The sequence below is a fragment of the Salmo trutta genome, chromosome 23, assembly GCF_901001165.1.
Source record: "Salmo trutta chromosome 23, fSalTru1.1, whole genome shotgun sequence".
In the NCBI taxonomy this organism is placed as follows: domain Eukaryota; kingdom Metazoa; phylum Chordata; class Actinopteri; order Salmoniformes; family Salmonidae; genus Salmo; species Salmo trutta.
Window position 1 is genome coordinate 15,284,821 of NC_042979.1, and position 22,986 is coordinate 15,307,806.

Below are 22,986 nucleotides of genomic sequence, written 5' to 3' on the forward strand. Positions count from 1 at the left end.
TTGCCACTCAAGCCGTTTCCAACAATAACAATAGCGAATAGAAATAAATGTAGGCTATTTAGACCAGTCTACTTGAAAATAATCAATGACTAAAAACAACAATCACAACAACAAAAGGAATACAAAAATATCAAACATTTATTATGGCTGTAGCCTACAATGCTGAAAAAGTACATCATTGAAATCATATTGGAGAGTGTCTATGATTAGTGTTTCAGTGATTGAGAATCATTTCACATTGTCATACAATAACGACAATACATTAAACAAATTACATTATTCCCAGATTTAAAAAAAGATTACAACTTAATGTAGGTCCAACAAATATTACAAAAATACATCTACTATGTCAGTTAGTCAGATATAGGCTATGATTGACATAATGCACCCATGATATCTCAAATAATGATCTAATATATCATAAATAACTCAATGCAAAACCCTGAGTACACAGGGTGTACTCAGAATGTCAGTTGAACAATATTCAAAGAAAGTTTGAATAAGATAATTTTAGTCTCACCAAATCATATAATAACATCATTATGACTCAATAATAACTACATTTCATGTATACATCTATAATAAAATATATTATACATCTGCATTGTAAAATCTTGAACATAATACCACATAATTATCACTTTGACTAATGTCCAGCATGATATTCTTGTTGTTTCACCAATAGTTTTTTCACAGTTACAAGTACTTACACATACATCTAAGCCTGGCACCATAGAGATCCTATTAAATTACAGTATTTTCATTCTTAATTCTATGCCTGGCAATAAATGCTGAATTCAGGCTTGGTGTTGTCCTTGTATTTTTTTAAAATCCAGTCAAAGAATGTTACACGTCCTCACATCAGTGGAAATCAGACTCAAGTGTTGAAGTGTTTCACAGAAACATGGCTGATTGATATTTGATAGATGTTTGGAAAGGATTGAGTGAGGGTTGTCAGACTTAATGACCTGAACACTGTGTGCTTGTCACGTCATCAGTCCTAGGGACTCAGTGGTGGCTCCTCCCGCTCACTGATGGTGCGGTAGAACTGAGGCTGGGTCTGGGCCAATGGGGAGTCTGTCTGGGAGAAGAGGGCTGGCCGCCTCTTTGGGGTCCTCCGCAGAAACTTGCCTGAGGTCACCAGGTCACCGTAGCCCTGGGCGTGGGAGAAGGCATAGCCTGAACGGCGGGTACTGGTGCGCCGGGCTTGGACACGGCGAGGGGTAGGGGGCAGCACCTTGTCCTGTCTCACCTTGTACCTCACCTAGAGGGGGAGGGATGAGGAGAAATGAGAGAGACAATGAGGGAAAAGTAATCATTTGTGAATCTTCTATGCCAATGAAAAATGTGTTGACCCTCGACCTCTAACCTTGTCATTGATGGTGGGCCACAACAGGATGCGCAGGAAGCGGTATGCCACCACGGGAAGCACACAGAGGATGGAGGTGAGTAGCATGGTCAGCCACACGTTGGGCTGGTTCAGGGAGTTCCTGGCTGTGCCTGTTACATACAGTACAGCATGACAACATGCGTTTAGATACAGACACTAACCTACATAATGACAGATGATGTCACCGACTGACATGCCTATGAACATACACACCACAGTACTACCAAACGTTCAGACAGAAAGACATGAATGATGAAGGGAGAGGAGGTGGATGGATGGGGGGTGCTGAGGGGTACTACTCACCAATGAAGGGGAAGGAGGAGGTTAAGGTGAGGAACATGCCATTGCTGTACATGGTGAATATGACAGCAAAGTACACAGACAGACTGCCCCACAGGAAGAACTGGTTCATTGCTGTCCAATAATGGGTGTCCAGACCCAGCTTTAACAAAGACACATGCAGCTACCTCAGACTCTGTTACTGTGTGTGTGTGTGTGTGTGTGTGTGTGTGTGTGTGTGTGTGTGTGTGTGTGTGTGTGTGTGTGTGTGTGTGTGTGTGTGTGTGTGTATTTATATGGATATGGTTTCGCCTCAGCTGTAACCCCACCCAACATTAATTCACAGGACACTCATGTACCACCACAAACTGACCATACTGTATGTCGTATCGTAAGTCAATGCATTCCTCCCTTCTTACTTGTATACTGACGGCAATGAGCAGGCAGGTCTGGGCCAGCAGGGCGAAGGACTGATAGTCCACAATGTCTTTGCCGTCATCTCGGACCGTGTCGTACATGGCTGCCCACGGAATGAAGAAGAGGACCAGGGAGCTGTAGACACTGTGTAACACTGTGTAGACAAAGGCCCTCTTACTGAAGTACTGGTTCAGCTGGCCTGGGGTGTAGAGCTGGGGGTACTGGAAACTCCACCAGTCATTCACATCCTAAAGATAAACACGTGAATACAAACATATTAAGTACATACATTGGAATAAATACTTGGTGTGAATAATATGCCACTGACGTACATTACAGACATGTCAGATATGTCACTATAATTACCTGGTCAAAAAGACTCAAGCTGAGCACAGGTAGAGCTGTGTAAACTAGGTTAAACAGGGTGATGAACCAATCATCATACGCCGTCTGTGGGAAAAACAACACAGCATACACACATTACATACATGCCAGAGTTTTTCCTGGCCTGGCCATGTGCTCAGCAAAAACTCCTGGCACTAGCGAAAATATAATTAACTAAATGAGACATGACAGCTTTTCTGTCATGCCTCTATGTGTCGGTGTGTGCATTTTTGTCTCACCTGTGCTGAGAAACCGCAGAAGAAGCCGTACCAGAAGTGGACAAAGGTGAAGGTGAAGTTCTTGTAGAAGAAGTAGCGCAGAAACTTGCACATCCTCAGGTAGGACCAGCGGCCGTGCACCAGCAGGAGGCGCTGTAGGTAGCGGAACTGAGCGAAGGAGTAATCACTGGAGAGCACAGCCTGCATACCCTCCTGACCTGATATACCCACCCCTATATGAGCAGCTGGGGGGGGGAAGGGCAAGAGAGAGGGGTCGAGAGAGAGAGAGAGAGTGAGAGGATGAGTGTGTGCTTGTGTGTATGAGTTGATAAGAGGAATCGTATAATAGCAGTCAAACTTTTAGCATCAGGATCAGTCTTTAACTACAGTAGTTCATATAATCGGATTCCTTCTCCAGTCTCCCCATCTCCCTCCTACCCTTGATCATGCTGACATCGTTGGCCCCGTCGCCGATGGCTAGAGTCACGGCCTGTTTGTACTTCTTCACCAGCTCCACCACCTGGGCCTTCTGCAGTGGAGTCACCCTGCAGCAGATCACTGTCTGACACATACATGCCGTCCGCAGCAGCTCCATCTCCATGTCCTTTTCCAGGGCGAATGCCTGGGTGGAGAGGGAGGGTGGGGGGAAAGTGAGATGGGACGGGATGGGAAGAAGGAAAGTAATGAAGGATTGTTCATGAAATATTGGAACAATTCCACTAGTGTTGGAACACGTCCTGTTTTCGCAAGAACCAGACACACAAAGAACCACACACACACACACAAAGAACCACACACACACACACACACACACACACACACACACACACACACACACACACACACACACACACACACACACACACACACACACACACACACACACACACACACACACACAGTGGATTGACACAATCACTAGGACCATCACTAGGACCAATAGATTCCTCCTTTTGTGTGTGTGTGTGTGTGTGTGTCATTTGTTCACTTTAAAACATTTATTTTTTGTATTGTACGATCATCATTAAAAAAGTAATTACAACATCTGTCAATCAGGGCTCAGAATATTATGTTATGTTATCATGTTTCCAGTAACTTGTCCTGTGACCCACTAGGGTCCTTGTCCTGTGACCCACCAGGGTCCTTGTCCTTACCAGACTGTGTCCGTTAATCACCATAGCGTACTCTCCATTCACTGGCTCATCCGCCACCGTCTCCGTCTTTAGAAGACAAAACAGGCCACTTCTACTCTTCTTGACAGTAGGTTCCTCTGTTCCATCAGGTGTCATCTGCCTCCTCGCAGTCCTGGTCAGGTCGAAAGGGAGAGATAGGTACTTTTACATGTCGCCGTACTGTGGTGCTTCAAGCTACGAATGTGGTTGCCAATGGTCTGTCTGTGGACTCACTGAAGTTCCTTTCTGACTTCCTCTGCTGTGTTTGCCGACACAATGAAAACCTCATTCATCTCCTCTCTCAACATGTTGCAGGAGTAGCCAATGTTCTCTGCTGTTTCTGTTCCCGACAGAGAGAAAAGAGACTCAGGAAGTGCCAGATAATTTTTTTTTCCTATTGATTTTTATTTCATTTATTTAACCTTTATTTAACTAGGCAAGTCAGTTAAGAACAAATTCTTATTTACAATGACGGCCTACCCCGGCCAAACCTGGACGACGCTGGGCCAATTGTGCACCGCCCTATGGGACTCCCAATCACGTCCAGATGTGATACAGCCTGATAGTGTATTCTGAGGAAGATGACCCACCTTGCTTGTCTCCAGTGAGCACCCAGATCTTGATGTCGGCTTTGGAAAGCTGTTCGATGGTCTGGGGCACTCCATCCTGTAGCTTATCCTCTACGGCAGTGGATCCTAACAGCTACACACATACCGGTAAAAACGCTAAGATTCAGTAATATTCAGTCTATGCTAGTAGATTGTCTTGTGGGGCTTATGATAAGCCATTGAAATGATATATTTTTTCTGTGGTACACACCAGCAGGCCTTTCTCTATCTCCTCATACAGCGCATCCAGCTTCTCCTCCCTTTCGTCCATGGCAGTGTTGGCCACATGGTGGCGCAGTTTCCAATCCTCCATATACTCTGGGTCTATGTCCTTGTAGGCTAGAGCCAGCGTACGCAGACCCTCTCCAGCAAACTCCTGTCAATGGAACAGTTTAGAGTTATAGTCGTATACACATGTACAGGGTTGGACACAAGATATAGTCAATCTTGTAAGATTTTACATATATTCACACGGTCCACAAGAAATACGTAATCATAAACACCCACACAGACACAGACATACTGGTTACTCACATTGAGGTGCTCGGTGGTGACCTCCGTTAGGTTGCTGCAGGAAGGGCTCAGTCTCTCAAAGATGATGGTGTCTGCTCCCTTACAGTACAGAGTCAGCTTTCCCTCTGGACTGCGCACTTGGGGCCACACAAGATATAATCAGGTTTGGTTTGCTCAAATCAAAAAACTAAAAAAGTCAACCTCTTACAATAAAGCCACCAAAGTTTGAACAAATGTTATAGATTCATAGATTCTTCATGTCATTCAGATCATTCTAGATAGCTATGTTTCCAGAACATATTTCCTTAAAATTGTAAAAGCATAACGGTAAGTGTTGGTTGGACTCACCGATGACCGACATCCTCTTGCGGACGTTGTTGAAGTCCAGAACAGCCAGCAGCTCGTAGGTGACCAGCTCTCCCATCTCCACCACAGTGATGCTCTCTGGTGTACGAGAGCGGAACACAAAGCCAAAGTTCCTGGCTGCTGTGACCAGAGCGCCCTCGTCTGGTGACTGGGCCTGGTAGTACAACTCACCTAGAAGATCACAATGGAGTGATTCATTTGTCACCGTGCCTAACCTTGTCCTGGGTACCAGTCTTTCTAGCTAACATTCCACTCCTTGCCACTCCTGTCATTTGCCAGAGGAATGGCAAAGAGTGGAATGCTAGCTAAAAAGACTGGTAGCCAGACTAGTCTAGCCTATGGAGCAGGTAGCAGATGTCCCAACCACTGGTAACACAGATAGTTCTCCCATTCAGGGGTAGACATAGGGCTGTGGTGAGGTACAACTTCTACCTCAAGCCTCCATATGGTCACCTACACCCATGCAATAACATGTGAATCCAGCAGGAGGCGCTTGCTCACCCTCCTTCTTCTCCTCAGGCATGACAGTGTGGCACAGTGCCAGCAGGCGGAAGAAGGCCTGCACCTCAGGGTTGCCCGCCCTCACCACCTCCACCAGGCTGTTGTCATGGAAACAGAACTTTGGGTCTGCCAAGTTGTTCCAAGAGAAGTCCACCTTCTCTGTTTTCTACCGGAGAGAGAAAAGGGAGGGTTAGGAATGTTTGTGCCACAGAATGTAAACACTTACTGCCAAAGAAAGGGACTTAGAGATGTTCTTTCATACATTAAATCCATAAACCCAACACACCCTGTTCCTCCTCTCACCTCATTAATCTCAACTCTTTGTCCTGAAAAGTCCAACAACTCCCCTGGAGAACAGAAGCACATTTAGTCAGTTACATGGTACAGTGATTGATTGGCGCCAATGTGTATTAAATTAAGTCTTAATGCATTTGTGTGTGTAAACACATGACAACTGTTTATGTGTGTGTATTCCAGCGCCAGGCCTCACCATAGGACTTTCCGTTGATGGAGCACTTGTTGAAGGTCATGATGTTCTGTGTGAGTGTTCCGGTCTTGTCAGAGAAGATGTATTTGATCTGGCCCAGCTCCTCGTTGAGCGTGGTGGTCCTGGCCTCGGCAGGCGTGTCACTCTTGGGATAATACATCTTCCTGTCCCAGTTTATGTAGAAACTGTTCCCCAGGCGAATTATCTCCACACTGCACCCAATACACAGGAGGAAGAGAAAGAAAGAGAGAGAGAAAGAAATGCAATCAATTCACTTTGATGGTTAGTGGTGAAACAGTCCTGTCACCAAAGGCACAGTAAGAGGAACACATTTAGATGCACATGCAGTGAATGACTAGATCAGGGGTGCCAAACTCATTTTGCCACGAGGCCGTGGCCTTCAACGAGATCCGGAGGGCCGCACTGAAAATTGGTTATGTTTCCTCACCGTCAAAATTGGCAAAAAAATAGTCATCTATCCATATTTTGGGGATTTTTTTATTCTCCCTGACTGTCTAGCTTTCATTTCAGTGATTATTGTCTGGACACATTCAAAAAACCGGTATGAATGTAGGTCCATTATCATTTCCATATTTTTCTTTTTTTTACAACAACATCTAAAATATATGTTTGTCACTCCTAGAGAAGATGTGAAGTGCACTGACCTGACGTAGAGAGATATAGGCACCACAGTGTTGAGGATGATGACATAGGACCAGAAGGTGAGGAAGGCTGAGAAGGGAGCGCTAACCCCCTTGGGCAGGAAGGCAGCGAACTTAGAGCCCTCCTGGTATTCCCAGATCCCATTCCCAATGGCCAGGATTAAACACATAATCATCAGGAAACCAAAGATCTGGAAGACCAAACACAACAGTTAAGAGGTGTGTGTGTGTGTGTGTGTGTGTGTGTGTGTGTGTGTGTGTGTGTGTGTGTGTGTGTGTGTGTGTGTGTGTGTGTGTGTGTGTGTGTGTGTGTGTGTGTGTGTGTGTATAATACTCATACTCACACTCAGCACCAGCACATTCATGAGGCGGTCAATGCTGGTCCGTTTGAATGTGGTCCTTCCACAGTTCTGCATTAGCTTGGTGTCTGGACCTAAAAGAATGAATAGATCTATCGTCGGTTGAGGATTTTTTTTTAATGAAAGTTTTGGCCATATAAAGGGACACCCTAACCTGTTAGGTAATGTCTCTGTCATTATGTGGACCGATATGGCTCACCTCCAAAGACGACCAGGCCGAAGCACCACTGGGTGTTCCTCAGAGTGCAACCTCTCAGCAGGATCCTCTCGTTGTCCAGTGAGTACGTCTCTCCCTTCAGGGTCAGGGTGCCAGTGAACTTATCCAGGCGGTTGTTGGGAGGCTCACAGCGCACCTCGCCTACGCAGGGACAGAAAGGTTCAGGGACTATACAACAGTGACTGATGAACAGGTAAGAGTATTCTAAATAATACAATCTAGACTTTTAAGCCATGATAATCTATCCGTTTTTCCAGTCTTACCATTGAAGTTGGCCAGTTTCTCTACACTATCCTCCAGCTTCCCTGTCACAGTCAGGGCCTGCTTCACCTTTAAGTTAGTTTCTCTAGAGGAGGAAGAAAGCAGGATGAGAAACACAGAGGGAGAGCTGATACAATTAAAAAATGCTGTGAAATGTCACAGGTGTGAAAGGTAAACACAAACACATGCAACACACAGAAACACACCCGTCTAGTTCAGCAGTTTCTATGTAGACAAGATTGAGAGGCTCACTGCTGGACAGCAACAGAAGATCAGCCTGGAGAAGGAGTGATAGACATAACAAAAGGAGAGAGAGAGAAAAAGAAAAAGAGAGAAAAAGAGAGAGAGACCTCATAAATTATGAAATCAGTTAGATTTTCAATTCTGTAGAATGACTGGTGAACCTCACTGGCTGATTGTATTTCTATTGTACATCTGCCCTTTGACCTTATCACCATCTGCAGACACCTTTATCACCTCCATCCTTACCGTGACAAACTGATTATTCTCCAGCTTGATGATGTCCCCAACTTGAACATCCATCCACTTTTCACTCTGTAGTCTGAAAAGAGCAAGAATGTAATGATGCAGCGCTAAAGCAAGCCTACAGGGACCTCTGGTGTTTGAGAAAGCTAAGAACACTGACTGACGTCACCACCAGATGCATTCATAAGAAATATATAGACCTCTTGAGAGGGGAGAGGCTATATGGACATGCCTGGTGCCCAAATTGATGACGTGTGTTGCACAGTTGATTGGACATGAATGGATTTGGTTCAGTGAGAGCCATGCATTTATACTGAACTAAAATATAAACGCAACGTAGTGTTGGTCCCATGTTTCATTAGCTAAAATAAAATCCCAGAAATGTTTCACACGCACAAAAAGTTTATTTCTATAAAATGTTGTGAACACATTTGTTTACATTACATTTCTGCTTTGCCAAGATAATCCACCCACATGACAGGTGTGGCATATTTTGAGCGTGCAACTGGCATGCTGACTGCAGGAATGTCCACCAGAGCTGTTGTCAGAGAATGAAATGTTCATTTCTCTACCATAAACCGCTCCAATGTTGTTTTACAGAATGTGGCAGTACGTCCAACCGGCCTCACAACCTCAGACCACGTGTAACCACGCCAGCCCAGGACCTCCACATCTGGCTTCTTCACCTGCGGGATCGTCTGAGACCAGCCACCCGGACAGCTGATGAAACTGTGCGTTTGCACAACCAAATATTCTGCACAAACTGTCGCAAACAGTTTAAGGGAAGCTCAACCGACTTCAGTGGGCAAATTCTCACCTTCGATGGCCCCTGGCACGCTGGAGAACTGTGCTCTTCATGGATGAATCCTGGTCTCAACTGTAGCGGGCAGATGGCAGATAGTGTGTATGGCATCGTGTGGGCAAGTAGTTGTGAACAGAGAGCCCCATGGTGGTGGTGGGGTTATGGTATGTGCTGGCATAAACTACGAGCAACTAAAAAAAAGCATTTTAGCAACGTAAATGTTAATGCACAGAGATACTGTAACGAGATCCTGAGGCCCATTATTCAGCCATTAATCCGCCGCCATCACCCTTATGTTTTAGCATAATAATGCACGGCCCCATGTCGCAAGGATTTGTACACAACTCCTGGACGCTGAAAATGCCTCAGTGTTTCCATGGCCAGACATGTCACCAGACATGTCACCCATTGAGCAGGTTTTAGATGCTCTTGATCGACGTGTATGACAGCGTGTTCCAGTTCCCACCAATATCAAGCAACTTCGCACAGCCATTGATCCACAATCAACAGCCTGATCAACTCTATGTGAAGGAGATGTGTCTGGTTACACCAGATACTGACTGGTATTCTGATCCACGCCACTACCTATTTTTGAAGGTATCTGTGACCAACCAATGTGAAATCCATAGATTAGGGCCTAATTGACTGATTTCCTTATATGAACTGTAACTCAGTAAAATCTTTGAAATTGGCACAGTGTGTCCTATGCTCCCACTTGCTGCGGACTGCTTTCCTGGATTAAGGAGAGGGAAGTAGTTAGATAGCGTAGCCAATACCAGGGGGACAGCTAAAGGACATTTATTCTAGTGATTTTCAACGTAGCCTACAACTACGGCATTAACGTCTACATTTTTATTCAAAATAAGGAACAATTACTCCTATAAAAACGGAATGATTCTGAAATTCAAGTTCCTTGTCACAAGCATAAACTAAGCAAGCTGGGGAGGTTGTTATGGGTGTAAGATGGCACGTTGATACCATCTGTTGGTAAATGTTAATTACTGCAACACCGGTGTTTTTTACCGGCGTGATTGATATACCCGGACGTATTGCAATGTACCCGAACAAGACTGGTTACTCGCATCAATGACTCTGTCTCGTCATTTAACATCCAAATTGAGGTCTCATTATGATGACTGACTGAACCAAATCCGTTTGTCCCCACTAAACTCTCGCTGCGCGACATACGTCATATACTTTGGGTACCAGGCGTGTCCTTGTAGCCTCTCCCTCTTGAGACTGTTGCTAATCTGTGACATTCAAGCACTTTCCAAGCACTGAGAATCTGGTTTACACAACAACAAAAAAGAGACTGACTCTCCTTCGATGAGGACCTCCACCTTCCGGTTGTTCACCTGTCTGTCACATCTGTGTCTGTTCTACACAGGCGAAGGAAACGGAAAGAGAATGAGGATTTGGAGACCAGGACACGTACATAATTGTGACGACAAACAGGTCTATGTGGACCATCTCCTGCATGCGGTCTTAATACTGTAGTTAGTAGATGTTGAGCTCACCATGTCGTCGCTGCAGTCCTTGGCCATGGTCATGGAGAGCACCAGGACCAGGGGGACCACGGTGGTGTACCAGGGCAGGGACGAGACCTCTGGGATGCTCTGAGAGGAGCCAGGATAGACAAAACTTTCTGCTGCTATATTGTACTACTATACTCCCTACTATACACTGTATTCAAAATATTAAGGACACTTGCTCTATCCATGACATAGACTGACCAGGTGAATCCAGGTGAAAGCTATGATCCCTTATTGATGTTACTTATTAAATCCACTTTAATCAGTGTAGATGAAGGGGAGGAGACAGGTTAAAGAAGGATGTTTAAGCCGAGACAATTGAGACATGGATTGTGTATGTGTGCTATTCAGAGGGTGAATGGGCAAGACAAAAGATTTAAGGGCTTTTAAACGAGGTATGGTAGTAGGTGCCAGGCACACCGGTTTGTGTCAACAACTGCAACGCTGCTGGGTTTTTCACACTCAACAGTTTCCTGTGTGTATCAAGAAAGGTCCACCACCCAAAGGACATCCAGCTAACTTGATACAACTGTGGCATTGGAGTCAACATGGGCCAGCATCCCTGTGGAACGCTTTCAACACCTTGTAGAGTCCATGCCCCAACAAATTGAGGCTTTTCTGAGTGCAAATGGGGGGGGGGTCCTTAATGTTTTGTACAGTTTGTGTATAGTACTGTATAGGCCTACAGCCAGCTCCATTGGCATGTGGAAGCTTACGTGGATACTATGAAGAAATACACATTTGCACTCAGAGTCAATGTACGTTTTTTGTATTTTTCAGGAGTTTGAATATGTGTACAATGATTCCCTTGATTTGGCCTTGGACTGGTGCTACCTAAATCATACGTAGATATGCTGAAAGATAACTGGATAAGATATTATAACTGGTTAAAATCAAAAGAGTTCAGAGAAGCATATCTAATGTCTGTTGAAAGCCAGTGAAGATGTCCAATTACATGTACATTGTGTCATACTGATGTTCTCCTAACAAGTATAGTATGTAGGTGTACAGTCCCAGTGCATTTGTCTACAGGACTCAGCCCTGTGCAGCATTGAGAGGATACGGCTCAGAGTGGCTGTGTAAAGGTTACCTGGAGACAGAGGAGGAAGAGGAAGTAGGCATTGGCCAGTCTCTGGAACTGCTCAAACAGATTGAGCGGGAGAAAGGTGAATACGTTGTATTTGGAGGTTTTGATGGCATTGTCCTGCATGGGGAGCAAGAGGGGAACGTGTTACTGTGACACATACACATGAAAACATATAGAACATGCATACAACATATATACACAGACACACATCGTGTAAACATTGGTTTGGAATGAATAGTCAACCCCAGTACTCACAGCGTACTTGTAAGACAAGTTCAGTTCTCTGTCATTTGCTCGTAGGTGTCTTTCTTCCTCTGTAGGTGGAAACACAACATCATTTAAAGATCACTGGTGTGGCCATAAAAGTAGCAACTTTTCCACCAATAAACTCTGGTTTTAGCACACTTTAGGGCTGAGACATAGGTGTGGCAGTAAAATAATAAATTCCGCATCAGACATCAGCAGGTCATTTAACTCACCTTTCACAGCCTTCCCCCCACACTCCAGACCCAACTGTGACAGTAGGGATCCCATGTTCACCTCAACACTTCCATATTCCACCTGGGGGAAAAAACAGATGGGTGATGTGGAATAGTAGCTAGAAACATAATGGAATAATAGTGAAAGTTGTTATCTAAAATGATGAGAAGCAAGGTGGGAAAATTCCTGACCGTGATTTCTTCATACAAGGGTGGTGCAGCTACAGTATACTGTAACTATTTAACGACAGGAACGGTCTCATTTACTCTAGTAAATCAAATCAAATGTTATTTGTCACATACTCATGGTTAGAAGATGTTAATGCGAGTGTAGCGAAATGCTTGTGCTTCTAGTTCCGACTATGCAGTAATATCTAACAAGTAATCTAACAATTTCACAACAACTACCTTATACACACAAGTGTAAAGGAATGAATAAGAATATGTACATAAAAATATATGGATGAGCGATGGCCGAACGGCATAGGCAAGATGCAGTAGATGGTATAGTAGGTCTATATTCTCTAACCAATGTGTGGCGGAGCAAGTGTAGAACAGCTATAATTTTATTATGACAAGTTCATGGTGAGCCTTGCAGTGTTGTACTCATGTAGGCCTTCAAATGTAGTGTCATTGGTAACGACCACTCTTATCAGTTTTACACTACTGAGAGCGATAATTAGTTAATGACCTCCCCCGCCTCCATACATATCCTTCTGCCCACAGACAAAGGCACACACCTGTTCCCTAAACACAGAGTGAGCTTCCTGATATCTAAATAAACACAGAGAATTGACTAGGTGAAATTGAGCAACAATACAGCATTGATAACGTTACAGAGGTGCTCTAATGGGCTTTATAGGGATTCTCTTTTAAGTTTTGGACAAGGAGCAGGTTTCTATGAATAGGTTTCTCATACACAGATTAAATGGATCCTGGAGGAGGCCTAATTCAACTAAATCAGGGACTCTTGAAAGTCGAGACAATCCTTGTCAGGCAGGGAAACTTTATTTTTATAGTGGATTGTTTTATATAATTTTTACATGATTTAAAACATGGAATTTTATATGGGAAAAGATTAGTTTTAGTTTTTGGAATTTTCGAAATATGCCCTTGTCTGGAGCAAAGGATCCCAATGTCAAAATCTCCAAAAATGTGTTTCAAATTCTAAAAACTGGCAATAATGAATATTAACTGAAATTAGGTGAACTATTAGAATTTTTGCAACCAGGAAATGGCGGAGCGATTTCTACAAAGTGCATCTTCAATTGAAAACAATCACAGTAAGGTACTTCATTGTTACCTAGAAATCATTTGATATGATAAAAATGGCAGCATTGGACCTTTAAGATAGAATATGTATTTTGGTTAAAATATGTACATTTTAATGAGGTTTTTTGTCAACTCCTCGCTGAGTACTGAAAGATCTCAGAGAATGGTTGTTTTTATTGAAGATTTTTAATTGAATCATTTTCCATATATTAGAAATGTTTGCGTTGAATTTATATTTTTAGAGGCAAAAATATGTACAGTGCCTTTGGAAAGTATTCACACCCCTTGACATTTTCCACATTTTGTTTTTACAGCCTGAATTTAAAATGTATTAAATTGATTACATTTTTTTGTCACTGGCCCCCATAATGTCAAGGGGAATTATATTTTCAAAATCTTGAAAAGCTGTAATGCCTTGAGTCAATAAGTATTCAACACCGTTGTTATGACAAGCCTAAATAAGTTCAGGAGTAAAACATTTCTTAACAAGTTTTATGCTTAAGTTGCATGGACTATAATAGTGTTTAACAATTATCTCTAAGGTTCCTCAGTCGAGCAGGGAAATTTCAACCACAGATTCAACCACAAAGACCAGGTAGGTTTTCCAATGACTCGCAAAGATGGGAACCTAGATGGGTACATTTGTTTTTATCACATATGAATATCCCTTTGAGCTTGGTGAAGTTATTAATTACACTTTGGATGGTGTATCAATAAACCCAAACACTACAAAGATAAAGGTGTCCTTCCTAACTCAGTTGCCGGAGAGGAAGGAAACCGCTCAGGGATTTCACCATGGTGACTTTAAAACAGTTACAGAGTATAATGGCTGTGATAGGAGAAAACTGAGGATGGATCAAGAACATTGTAGTTACTCCACAATACTAACCTACTGTAATTGACAGAGTGAAAAGAAGGAAGCCTGTACAGAATACAAATATTCCAAAACAAGCATCCTGTTTGCAACAAGGCACTAAAGTAATACTGCAAAACATGTGGCAAAGAAATTAACTTTTTGGCCTGAATTCAAAGTGTTATGTTTGGGGCAAATCCAATACAACATATTACTGAGTACCACTCTCCATAATATACATATGCTTTCAATATTTGTATATTAATTTCTACAATTTATAGTTAAGTCATTCAAATTTGGAGTTAACATATTGTCCCATGTACATTGTGTAATTTACCGTTGGTCCTTACCTAGCCCCATAGAGATATCCAAAGGTGATCCAAATTTACCACGGGCATTATGATTGGGTAGCGTACTGCTGCACTCTGAATTGATGATTACTTGTGTGCTGCCAGCTTTGGGCATGTGGGCAGGATTGAAACAATTGAAACAAACCCAACCTTGTGATGCAGTCACGACCACAAGTCTCACAAAACTCTGTTTTGGACGAGATGGACTATGACCAGAATTATCCTATTTACACTCAGTCAATTTTGACAGTAGAATAAATGTTTCTGACTCATATCAATGCCAAATAGGCTGTTTTCTAAATGAAAAGTAATTTTTTTAGGGACAGATATTCTTTCAAATCCAAGTTTATGACAATATTCAGAATTTTATTTGAATCACTGTTCTGCAACATATTCTTAACTTATTGAAGTATTTGCAGTTCTACCTACTGTAAGGTATGTTTGCTTTATGAAAATGTTGTTTTATGTTCTGAATCTAGAAAAACATGCCAAAAAGCTAAATAAATTAGCCCTGGAGCATTATATAGTGCTATAACACAAAACAAAAATATGTTTGGAGATTTGTATTACATATTTGACTAATCTAATGTTAGAATTAAGCAATCAAGGCCTTTTATCACTTGCTGAACAATAAATGCAGAAATGAAATGCCTTTTATGGTGTCTGGCTGTCACGTCCTGGCCAGTATAAGGGTTAATTGGTATTGTAGTTTGGTCAGGATGTGGCAGAGGGTATTTGTTTTATGTGGTTAGGGGTGGTGTGTTTGTTGTAGGGTATTTGATTTAAGTATTCCGGGGGTTTTGGGCACTGTTCCTTGTTTACGTATTTCTATGTTGATCTAGTTAGTTGTATGTCTATGTTTGGTTAATTGGGGTGGACTTCCAATTGAAGGCAGCTGTGTGGTGTTGCCTTTGATTGGAAGTCCTATATTAGTTGGGTGTGTTTGTCTGTGTAATTGTGGGAGATTGTTTCTGGTTTAGCGTGAGTGAGCATAACAGGACTGTCTGTAAATCGTGAGTTTATTTTGTTATTTTTGTATGTTCGTTTTGAGTTTATTAAACGTTCAAAATGAACTATCTCAACTCTGCTGCATATTGGTCCTCATTTTCCGACGATGATTTCGCCATATCGTCTGACGACGAAGAAATCCCTGACACTGGCAGAGGTCACATAAATCCATTTAGTTGCATTTAATCAGGATATTGTTCCTTTACATGGTGATAGATACTGTACTTTAGTCTATCAAAATGTACATTTCAAATGTTGTTAATATTAAGACAAATATTTGTGAAGAAAAGTTGAGATTGTCCCATCTTTCAAGAATCCCTGAAATATGAATTTCATAAATGTTGTTCTGGATTACTGTGGCTGGAGCCTTTTTAAATTAAAATAAACCATAGTCACTGGGAATATCTTAGTCCATGTCGCCAAACTATGACTCATCGTTAGTACAGTGTAATTTGTTCCATTAGGAGTCTTTGAAACGTGTTAAAAGGGTCGTTCCATGATATTTTATATTTTCAGTAATTTGTGCACAAATATTTAATTTTAAAATTCTGTTATATAAAATTAGGGGCCTTTAATATAGACCACATGTAAAATGTAAAAAAGACTTGATAAAGTTTCCCTCTGTGCATCCTCTGTGACTTCTAGGAAGATTTTAACACACACACATTTTTCCAAGTTTTCACCCTCATTGTGAAGCCCTAGTTATTTTGTTGCTTTGACAAAGTCATTTTTAAAGATGATTTATTTCATGTTATTAGTGATTTATTTTAAAGTAAAACAAACCCTGTCTCTCATTTTAAGGTCAATGCTGTTACATGAAATGAAGTCTTGTTTTAATATGGTATGTTGTGGTGGAAAACTGAGCAGTTCGAGCATAACACATCAACCATAGATAGACAGGCTAGAAACGTAATATTAATAATACAAAAATAAGAATTTAAGCATTTAATTCCTCCTCCCTGTTGCACACAAAAAGCTTCCATTCCCCCTGTGACAAAGGGATTTGCAGCTGATTTAAGATGAAGTCGTCAACTCTGTTACGGTCAACCCTGTTACTTTATTTTGTCACACTTCATTTGGAAAGTCCATCTGTAGATGGGCTGCTCTACAGATGTTCATACTATCAACAAACTATCTGTTGATAAGCAACTGCTTGCTAAGGTTACAGTTAGGTTTAGAAGAAGGTTAGGATAAAGGTTAAGGTTAGGAGATCGTTGAAATGTTTCTGATAGTCAGTAAATAGTCTGTAGACCATCTACAGATGGACTATCCAAATGAAGTGTTACCCTTTATTTGGCACTTACTACCTCTTGAGATGGTGGAAAAAGATACACGACTCAAAAAGCACCTAATTGGTGTAACGACCCAAAAATAGAAGAAAATACAAATCTGATCAGAGCAAGTAAAATGTATAGTCCCTCATAAAGACATTGACTGTACCATACTAGTTTCTTCTATCAAGGGTGAAGCTCTTGTAAAAGCTCATGTACATTAACGTGCTATGGATTAAGTTTTCTTCCCTCTATACTCACTGGTAGAGTACAGTGGATTTGGAAAGTATTCAGACCCCTTCTCCACATTTTGTTATGTTACAGCCTTATTCTAAAATAGATTAAATTAATTGTTTTCCTCACCAATCTACACACAATACCCCATAATGACGAAGGGAAAACAGGTTTTTAGACATTTTGCAAATGTATAATTTTTTTTAAACAGAAATACCTTATTTACATAAGTATTCAGACCCATTGCTATGAGATTCGAAATTGAACTCAGGTGCATCCTGTTTCCATCGATCATCCTTGAGATGTTTCTACAACTTGATTGGAGTCCACCTGTGGTAAATTCAATTGATTGGACATGATTTGGAAAGGCACACGCCTGTCTATATAAGGTCCCACAGTTGACAGTGCATGTCAGACCAAAAACCATGCAATTAAGTCGAAAGAATTGTCCGTAGAGCTCCGAGACAGGATTGTGTCGAGGCGCAGATCTGGGGAAGGGTACCAGAAAATGTCTGCAGCATTGAAGGTCCCCAAGAACACAGTGGCCTCTATCATTCTTAAATAGAAGAAGTTTGGAACCACCAGGACTCGTCCTAGAGCTGGCTGCCCCAACAAACTGAGCAATCAGGGGAGAAGGGCCTTGATCAGGGAGGTGACCAAGAACCCAATGGTCACTCTAACAGAGCTCCAGAGTTCCTCTTTGGAGATGGGAGAAACTTCCAGAAGGACAACCATCTCTGCAGCACTCCACCAATCAGGCCTTTATGGTAGTGGCCAGACGAAAGCCACTCAGTAAAAAGGCACATGACAGCCTGCTTGGAGTTTGCCAAAAGGCACCTAAAGACTCTCAGATTCTCTCATCTTATGAAACCAAGATTGAACTCTTTGGCCTTAATGCCAAGCGTCACGTCTGGAGGAAACCTGTCACTATCCCTACGGTGAAGAATGGTGGTAGCAGCATCATGCTGTAGGGATGATTTCAGCGGCAGGGACTGGAAAGCTAGTCAGGATCGAGGGAAAGATGAACGGAGCAAAGTACAGAGAGATCCTAGATATAACCTTCTCCAGAGCTCTCAGGACCTCAGACTGGGGTGAAGGTTCCCCTTTCAACATGACAACGACCCTATGCACACAGCCGGGACAAGTCTCTGAATGTCCTTGAGTGGCCCAGCCAGAGCCTGGACTTGAACTCGATCAAAAATCGTTGGAGAGACCTGAAAATAGTTGTGCCGCGACGCTCCCCATCCAACCTGACAGAGCTTGAGAGAATCTGCAGAGAAGAATGGGAGAAACTCCCCAAATACAAGTGTGCCAAGCTTGTTGCGTCATACCCAAGAAGACTCGAGGCTGTAATCGCTGCCAAAGGTGCATCAACAAAGTACTCAGTAAAAGGTCTGAATACTTATGTATAGGTGATATTTCAGTTTTTTTTATTCTAAAAACGTTTTTATCTTTGTCATTATAAGGTATTGTGTGTAGATTGATGAGGGGGAAAAAACTATTTAATCCATTTTAGAATAAGGCTGTAACGTGACAAAATTTGGAAAAAGTCAAGGGGTCTGAATACTTTCTGAGTGCACTGTATGTCATGTTGAGATGTAACACCAATCCTTATCAACGCTTAGTACCAGAGAAAAATATCCTGTTGATAATCCATACTGAGTCACTACACGTGAGATAGCTTATAACCCTGAACATTAGACCTGGTATTCCCTACAGTATATTCACAAAGCTCCTCTCAAGTTCTCTTATCTTATCTGTTTTCTAGGTCCTTCGTGATGGGCGCCACCAGCTCAACCTCATATACAGCCCACACTTTTTATTTAAGGAAATGGAAAGCATTAGAGTTACATAAACTGTATTTAATTTATATGTATTTATAGTATATAGCAATGGAGATAACATGATGAGCCACTTATATAATTTGCCATTTCAGATTCTCAACAGAGCAATTTTCCTTTCCACAATGGGTTTACAATAATGGGTCATATATTTTTGAGGGAGACGACTTGAAGTCTCTGTGCGTCCATAATGTCAACAGGGTTGTCACCATGACACTGTGCAGTTCAATCACCACAGCTAAATGTATTTTTGGCAGAAACTGACAAATCAACAGCTGTATACAAATCCAAACCAGAGGTCATAAGGTGATCTATCCCTCTCACGCCCACCACAACACCCAAAACTAAAACAACTAGGTAATCACAATGCTTTCCCACACAGTATTCCATTCATTTTTGTTTTAGTTGAGACTCACATTGGACATCTCTACTCCCTTCATTGTACCAGAAAATACACCTGGATACAGTGCTTTATTGTGTTAAAGATAATTGAGATGCTGGAGGTCAATTAGACTTTGATCAGGTTTTACTCAATAGCCAAATACTGTATCTCGGAAGTCTCTGAACTTGTAGAGACTCCCTCCTAGACCCCAGACACAGGTTCACAACATTGTTAGCAGCAGTATCAGTAGAAAGTCATTAAAAAAAATCAAATCATTTCAGTCACTTACGTCAGTGAGAAGAATGGTATCAGAGTCCTTAGGAACAGCAAGGTCCTTCAGCAAAACACACAGATAGGTACAAATAAGAGGAGCAGGGAGAAAGTACAACACCAATGACTCCCAGTTCTCTCACTCAGCGCGCCCTCCCTTTTTTAGTTGAACTAGAAAAAAATCCAGGAGACAGACCTGTGCTTCCGTCTGGTCAAATACAGACACAGGCCGAGACGTAGACACAGACGCTCCTCACAGACCCCTAGGTAGAAGGCAGGAGCAGAGCAGAAAAGGTGGAGTCCCAGTGCTGGGATGTGAAGGGCTGGGGGAGCCACAGTCAGCAGCAGGTAACGGAACGGGATCCCATTCAGTGTAATGGCACAAAGCTTGAGCAAACACTGCAGGCAGCGATCTTTGGACTTCGATGGTGAGCCACAGAGCAGGGCAGGAGCAGAGGCAGTAAAACTGTGAGGTAAGGGACTGACACTAGCCAATCAGAACAAACAATGGAGCAATGACCAGGGAGATCAGAGGATGCAAGGTATGTCACACACCCGGAGGTGGGGACACATGCGCAGACGCACACCACTTTACACTTCCAATATGAATTCATATCAAACAGGCATACTGCCCAAAGTTACAATAGATTACATATTGATTTTGACAAGATTTATTCATGTCTATAAATGTTACTCTTATCAGACAATGAAATGGCTCATACGTGGACTTGAAGTGTCAGTACCATCGGAGTTGCGATAATTGTTATGAAAGTAGGGGGAGGATGTTGATCAGAATCTCAGCCCTTCAGAGCTATAGGTGAAATCCAATACCTGGACATGAGTACAAAGGGTCCTCTGTAGTCCCGAGGACTACGTTATGAGCCAATGGGTAAAAGGACGCACAGACACGAATATAGACACATGATACCAAGCTGTTGAAGAGACACATCATGTCATTATAACTGCGGGTAAGTCTTACCTTGTGGGTATGGACATCTTCATGACCCTTCTTCAATGACACAGTGGTCTTTACAGGGCATGTGTCTTTTATAACTCAAGGTATTGCCAAGAACCTGTAGAACATACACTACAAGACCAAAAGTATGTGGACACCTGCTCGTCAAACATTTCATTCCATAATCACGGGCATTAATATGGAATTGGTCCCCCTTTTGCTGCCATAACAGCCTCCACTCTTCTGGGAAGGCTTTCCACTAGATGTTGCAACATTGCTGCGGGGACTTGCTTCCATTCAGCCACAAGAACATAAGTGAGGTCGGGCACTGATGTTGGGCGATTAGGCCTGGCTCGCATTCGCTGTTCCATTTCATCCCAATGGTGTTTGATGGGCTTGAGGTCAGGGCTCTGTGCAGGCCAGTCAAGTTCTTCCACATGGATCTCAAACCACTTCTATATGGACCTCGCTTTGTGCATGGGGGCATTGCATGAAACAGCAATGGGCCTTCGCCAAACTGTTGCCACAACGTTGGAAGCACAGAATCGTCTATAATGTCATTGTATGTTGTAGCGTTAAGATTTCCTTTCATGTTTTCTTTTAAATCCACAATTTGGATCCCTCCACAGCCTCAGAGGATCTAGGTAATTTTTCTAACCTCTCTAGATTACAACCGAATTATGATGAGTGAACTATATTACTTATTGGATAAAAAAGATAATTTTTACATTACCGTGCAGTTTACCAATAAAATGGTCTGAGAGTGAAGTTGACTTACTCAGTATTCATATTCTAAAAGAAAGAAATGATCTCACTACAATTAATTTGAATAGAAAGTTAGCAAAAATAGATAAGATCTTGCTACCATTTGCGGCCATCACAAAGCCCTGACCTCAATCCTATAGAAAATGTGTGGGTAGAACTGAAAAAGTGTGCGAGCAAGGAGGCCTACAAACCTGACTCAGTTACACCAGCTCTGTCAGGAGTAATGGGCCAAAATTCACCCAACTTATTGTGGGAAGCTTGTGGAAGGCTACCCAAACTGTTTGACCCAAGTTTAAATTGTTTAAGGCAATTCTACCAAATACTAATTGAGTGTACAGTGAGGGAACATTTTTTTTGATTCCCTGCTGATTTTGTACGTTTGCTCACTGACAAAGAAATGATCAGTCTACAATTTTAATGGTAGGTTTATTTGAACAGTGAGAGACAGAATAACAACAAAAAATCCAGAATAACACATGTCAAAAATTTTATAAATTGATTTGCATTTTAATGAGGGAAATAAGTATTTGACCCCTCTGCAAAACATGACTTAGTACTTGGTGGCAAAACCCTTGTTGGCAATCACAGAGGTCAGATGTTTCTTGTAGTTGGCCACCAGGTTTGCACACATCTCAGGAGGGATTTTGTCCCACTCCTCTTTGCAGATCTTTTCCAAGTCATTAAGGTTGAGGCTGACATTTGGCAACTCGAACCTTCAGCTCCCTCCACAGATTTTCTATGGGATTAAGGTCTGGAGACTGGATAGGCCACTCCAGGACCTTAATGTGCTTCTTCTTGAGCCACTTCTTCGTTGCCTTGGCCGTGTGTTTTGGGTCATTGTCATGTTGGAATACCCATCCACGACCCATTTTCAATGCCCTGGCAGAGGGAAGGAGGTTCTCACCCAAGATTTGACGGTACATGGCCCCGTCCATCGTCCCTTTGATGCGGTGAAGTTGTCCTGTCCCCTTAGCAGAAAAACACCCCCAAAGCATAATGTTTCCACCTCCATGTTTGAGCATTCCTCCTCCTCCAAACACGGTGAGTTGAGTTGATGCCAAAGAGGTCCATTTTGGTCTCATCTGACCACAACAATTTCACCCAGTTGTCCTCTGAATCATTCAGATGTTCATTGGCAAACTTCAGACGGGCATGTATATGTGCTTTCTTGAGCAGGGGGACCTTGCGGGCGCTGCAGGATTTCAGTCCTTCACGGCGTAGTGTGTTACCAATTGTTTTCTTGGTGACTATGGTCCCAGCTGCCTTGATCATTGACAAGATCCTCCCGTGTAGTTCTGGGCTGATTCCTCACCATTCTTATGATCATTGCAACTCCACGAGGTGAGATCTTGCATGGTGTCCCAGGCCGAGGGAGATTGACAGTTCCTTTGTGTTTCTTCCATTTGCGAATAATCGCACCAAATGTTGTCACCTTCTCACCAAGCTGCTTGGCGATGGTCTCGTAGCCCATTCCAGCCTTGTGTAGGTCTACAATCTTGTCCCTGACATCCTTGGAGAGCTCTTTGGTCTTGGCCATGGTGGAGAGTTTGGAATCTGATTGATTG

The 22,986-nt window shown here is 42.5% G+C and overlaps 1 protein-coding gene across 2 annotated transcripts; it reads right to left on the minus strand.

Annotated features, from left to right (window-relative positions):
- Positions 1 to 120: 120 nt before the first annotated feature.
- atp8b5b (ATPase phospholipid transporting 8B5b) lies at positions 121 to 20,116 on the minus strand. Of its 2 annotated transcripts, XM_029709218.1 has the most exons (29): positions 19,898 to 20,116; positions 19,721 to 19,765; positions 12,221 to 12,302; positions 11,997 to 12,055; positions 11,745 to 11,858; positions 10,640 to 10,738; positions 10,440 to 10,501; positions 8,324 to 8,396; positions 8,041 to 8,111; positions 7,837 to 7,919; positions 7,556 to 7,714; positions 7,342 to 7,430; positions 7,001 to 7,188; positions 6,339 to 6,547; positions 6,152 to 6,195; positions 5,849 to 6,014; positions 5,330 to 5,518; positions 5,003 to 5,118; positions 4,680 to 4,844; positions 4,451 to 4,562; positions 4,095 to 4,200; positions 3,843 to 3,993; positions 3,127 to 3,310; positions 2,710 to 2,933; positions 2,453 to 2,536; positions 2,089 to 2,334; positions 1,694 to 1,832; positions 1,370 to 1,500; positions 121 to 1,264 (listed from the first exon to the last, which is right to left on the minus strand). In XM_029709218.1, the coding sequence occupies exons 3-29, from the start codon at positions 12,273 to 12,275 to the stop codon at positions 1,001 to 1,003; spliced, it is 3,582 nt and encodes a 1,193-aa protein (XP_029565078.1). In that variant the 5' UTR covers positions 12,276 to 12,302; positions 19,721 to 19,765; positions 19,898 to 20,116; the 3' UTR covers positions 121 to 1,000. The 2 variants fall into 2 exon arrangements, 1 of the variants encoding a protein (XP_029565078.1); XR_003868893.1 differs by lacking the exon at positions 1,694 to 1,832 and having other exon boundaries at positions 1,131 to 1,264.
- Between the last annotated feature and the right edge of the window lie 2,870 nt (positions 20,117 to 22,986).

Excerpts from the sequence above, each read along its gene's own strand:
- atp8b5b (XM_029709218.1), bottom strand. The coding sequence starts at position 12,275 with ATGGGATCCCTACTGTCACAGTTGGGTCTGGAGTGTGGGGGGAAGGCT. Across the intron at positions 11,859-11,996 it reads ACTTGTCTTACAAGTACGCT|GACAATGCCATCAAAACCTC; the intron begins GTGAGTACTGGG and ends CTCCCCATGCAG. Across the intron at positions 2,537-2,709 it reads TCTGCGGTTTCTCAGCACAG|ACGGCGTATGATGATTGGTT; the intron begins GTGAGACAAAAA and ends TTTTTCCCACAG.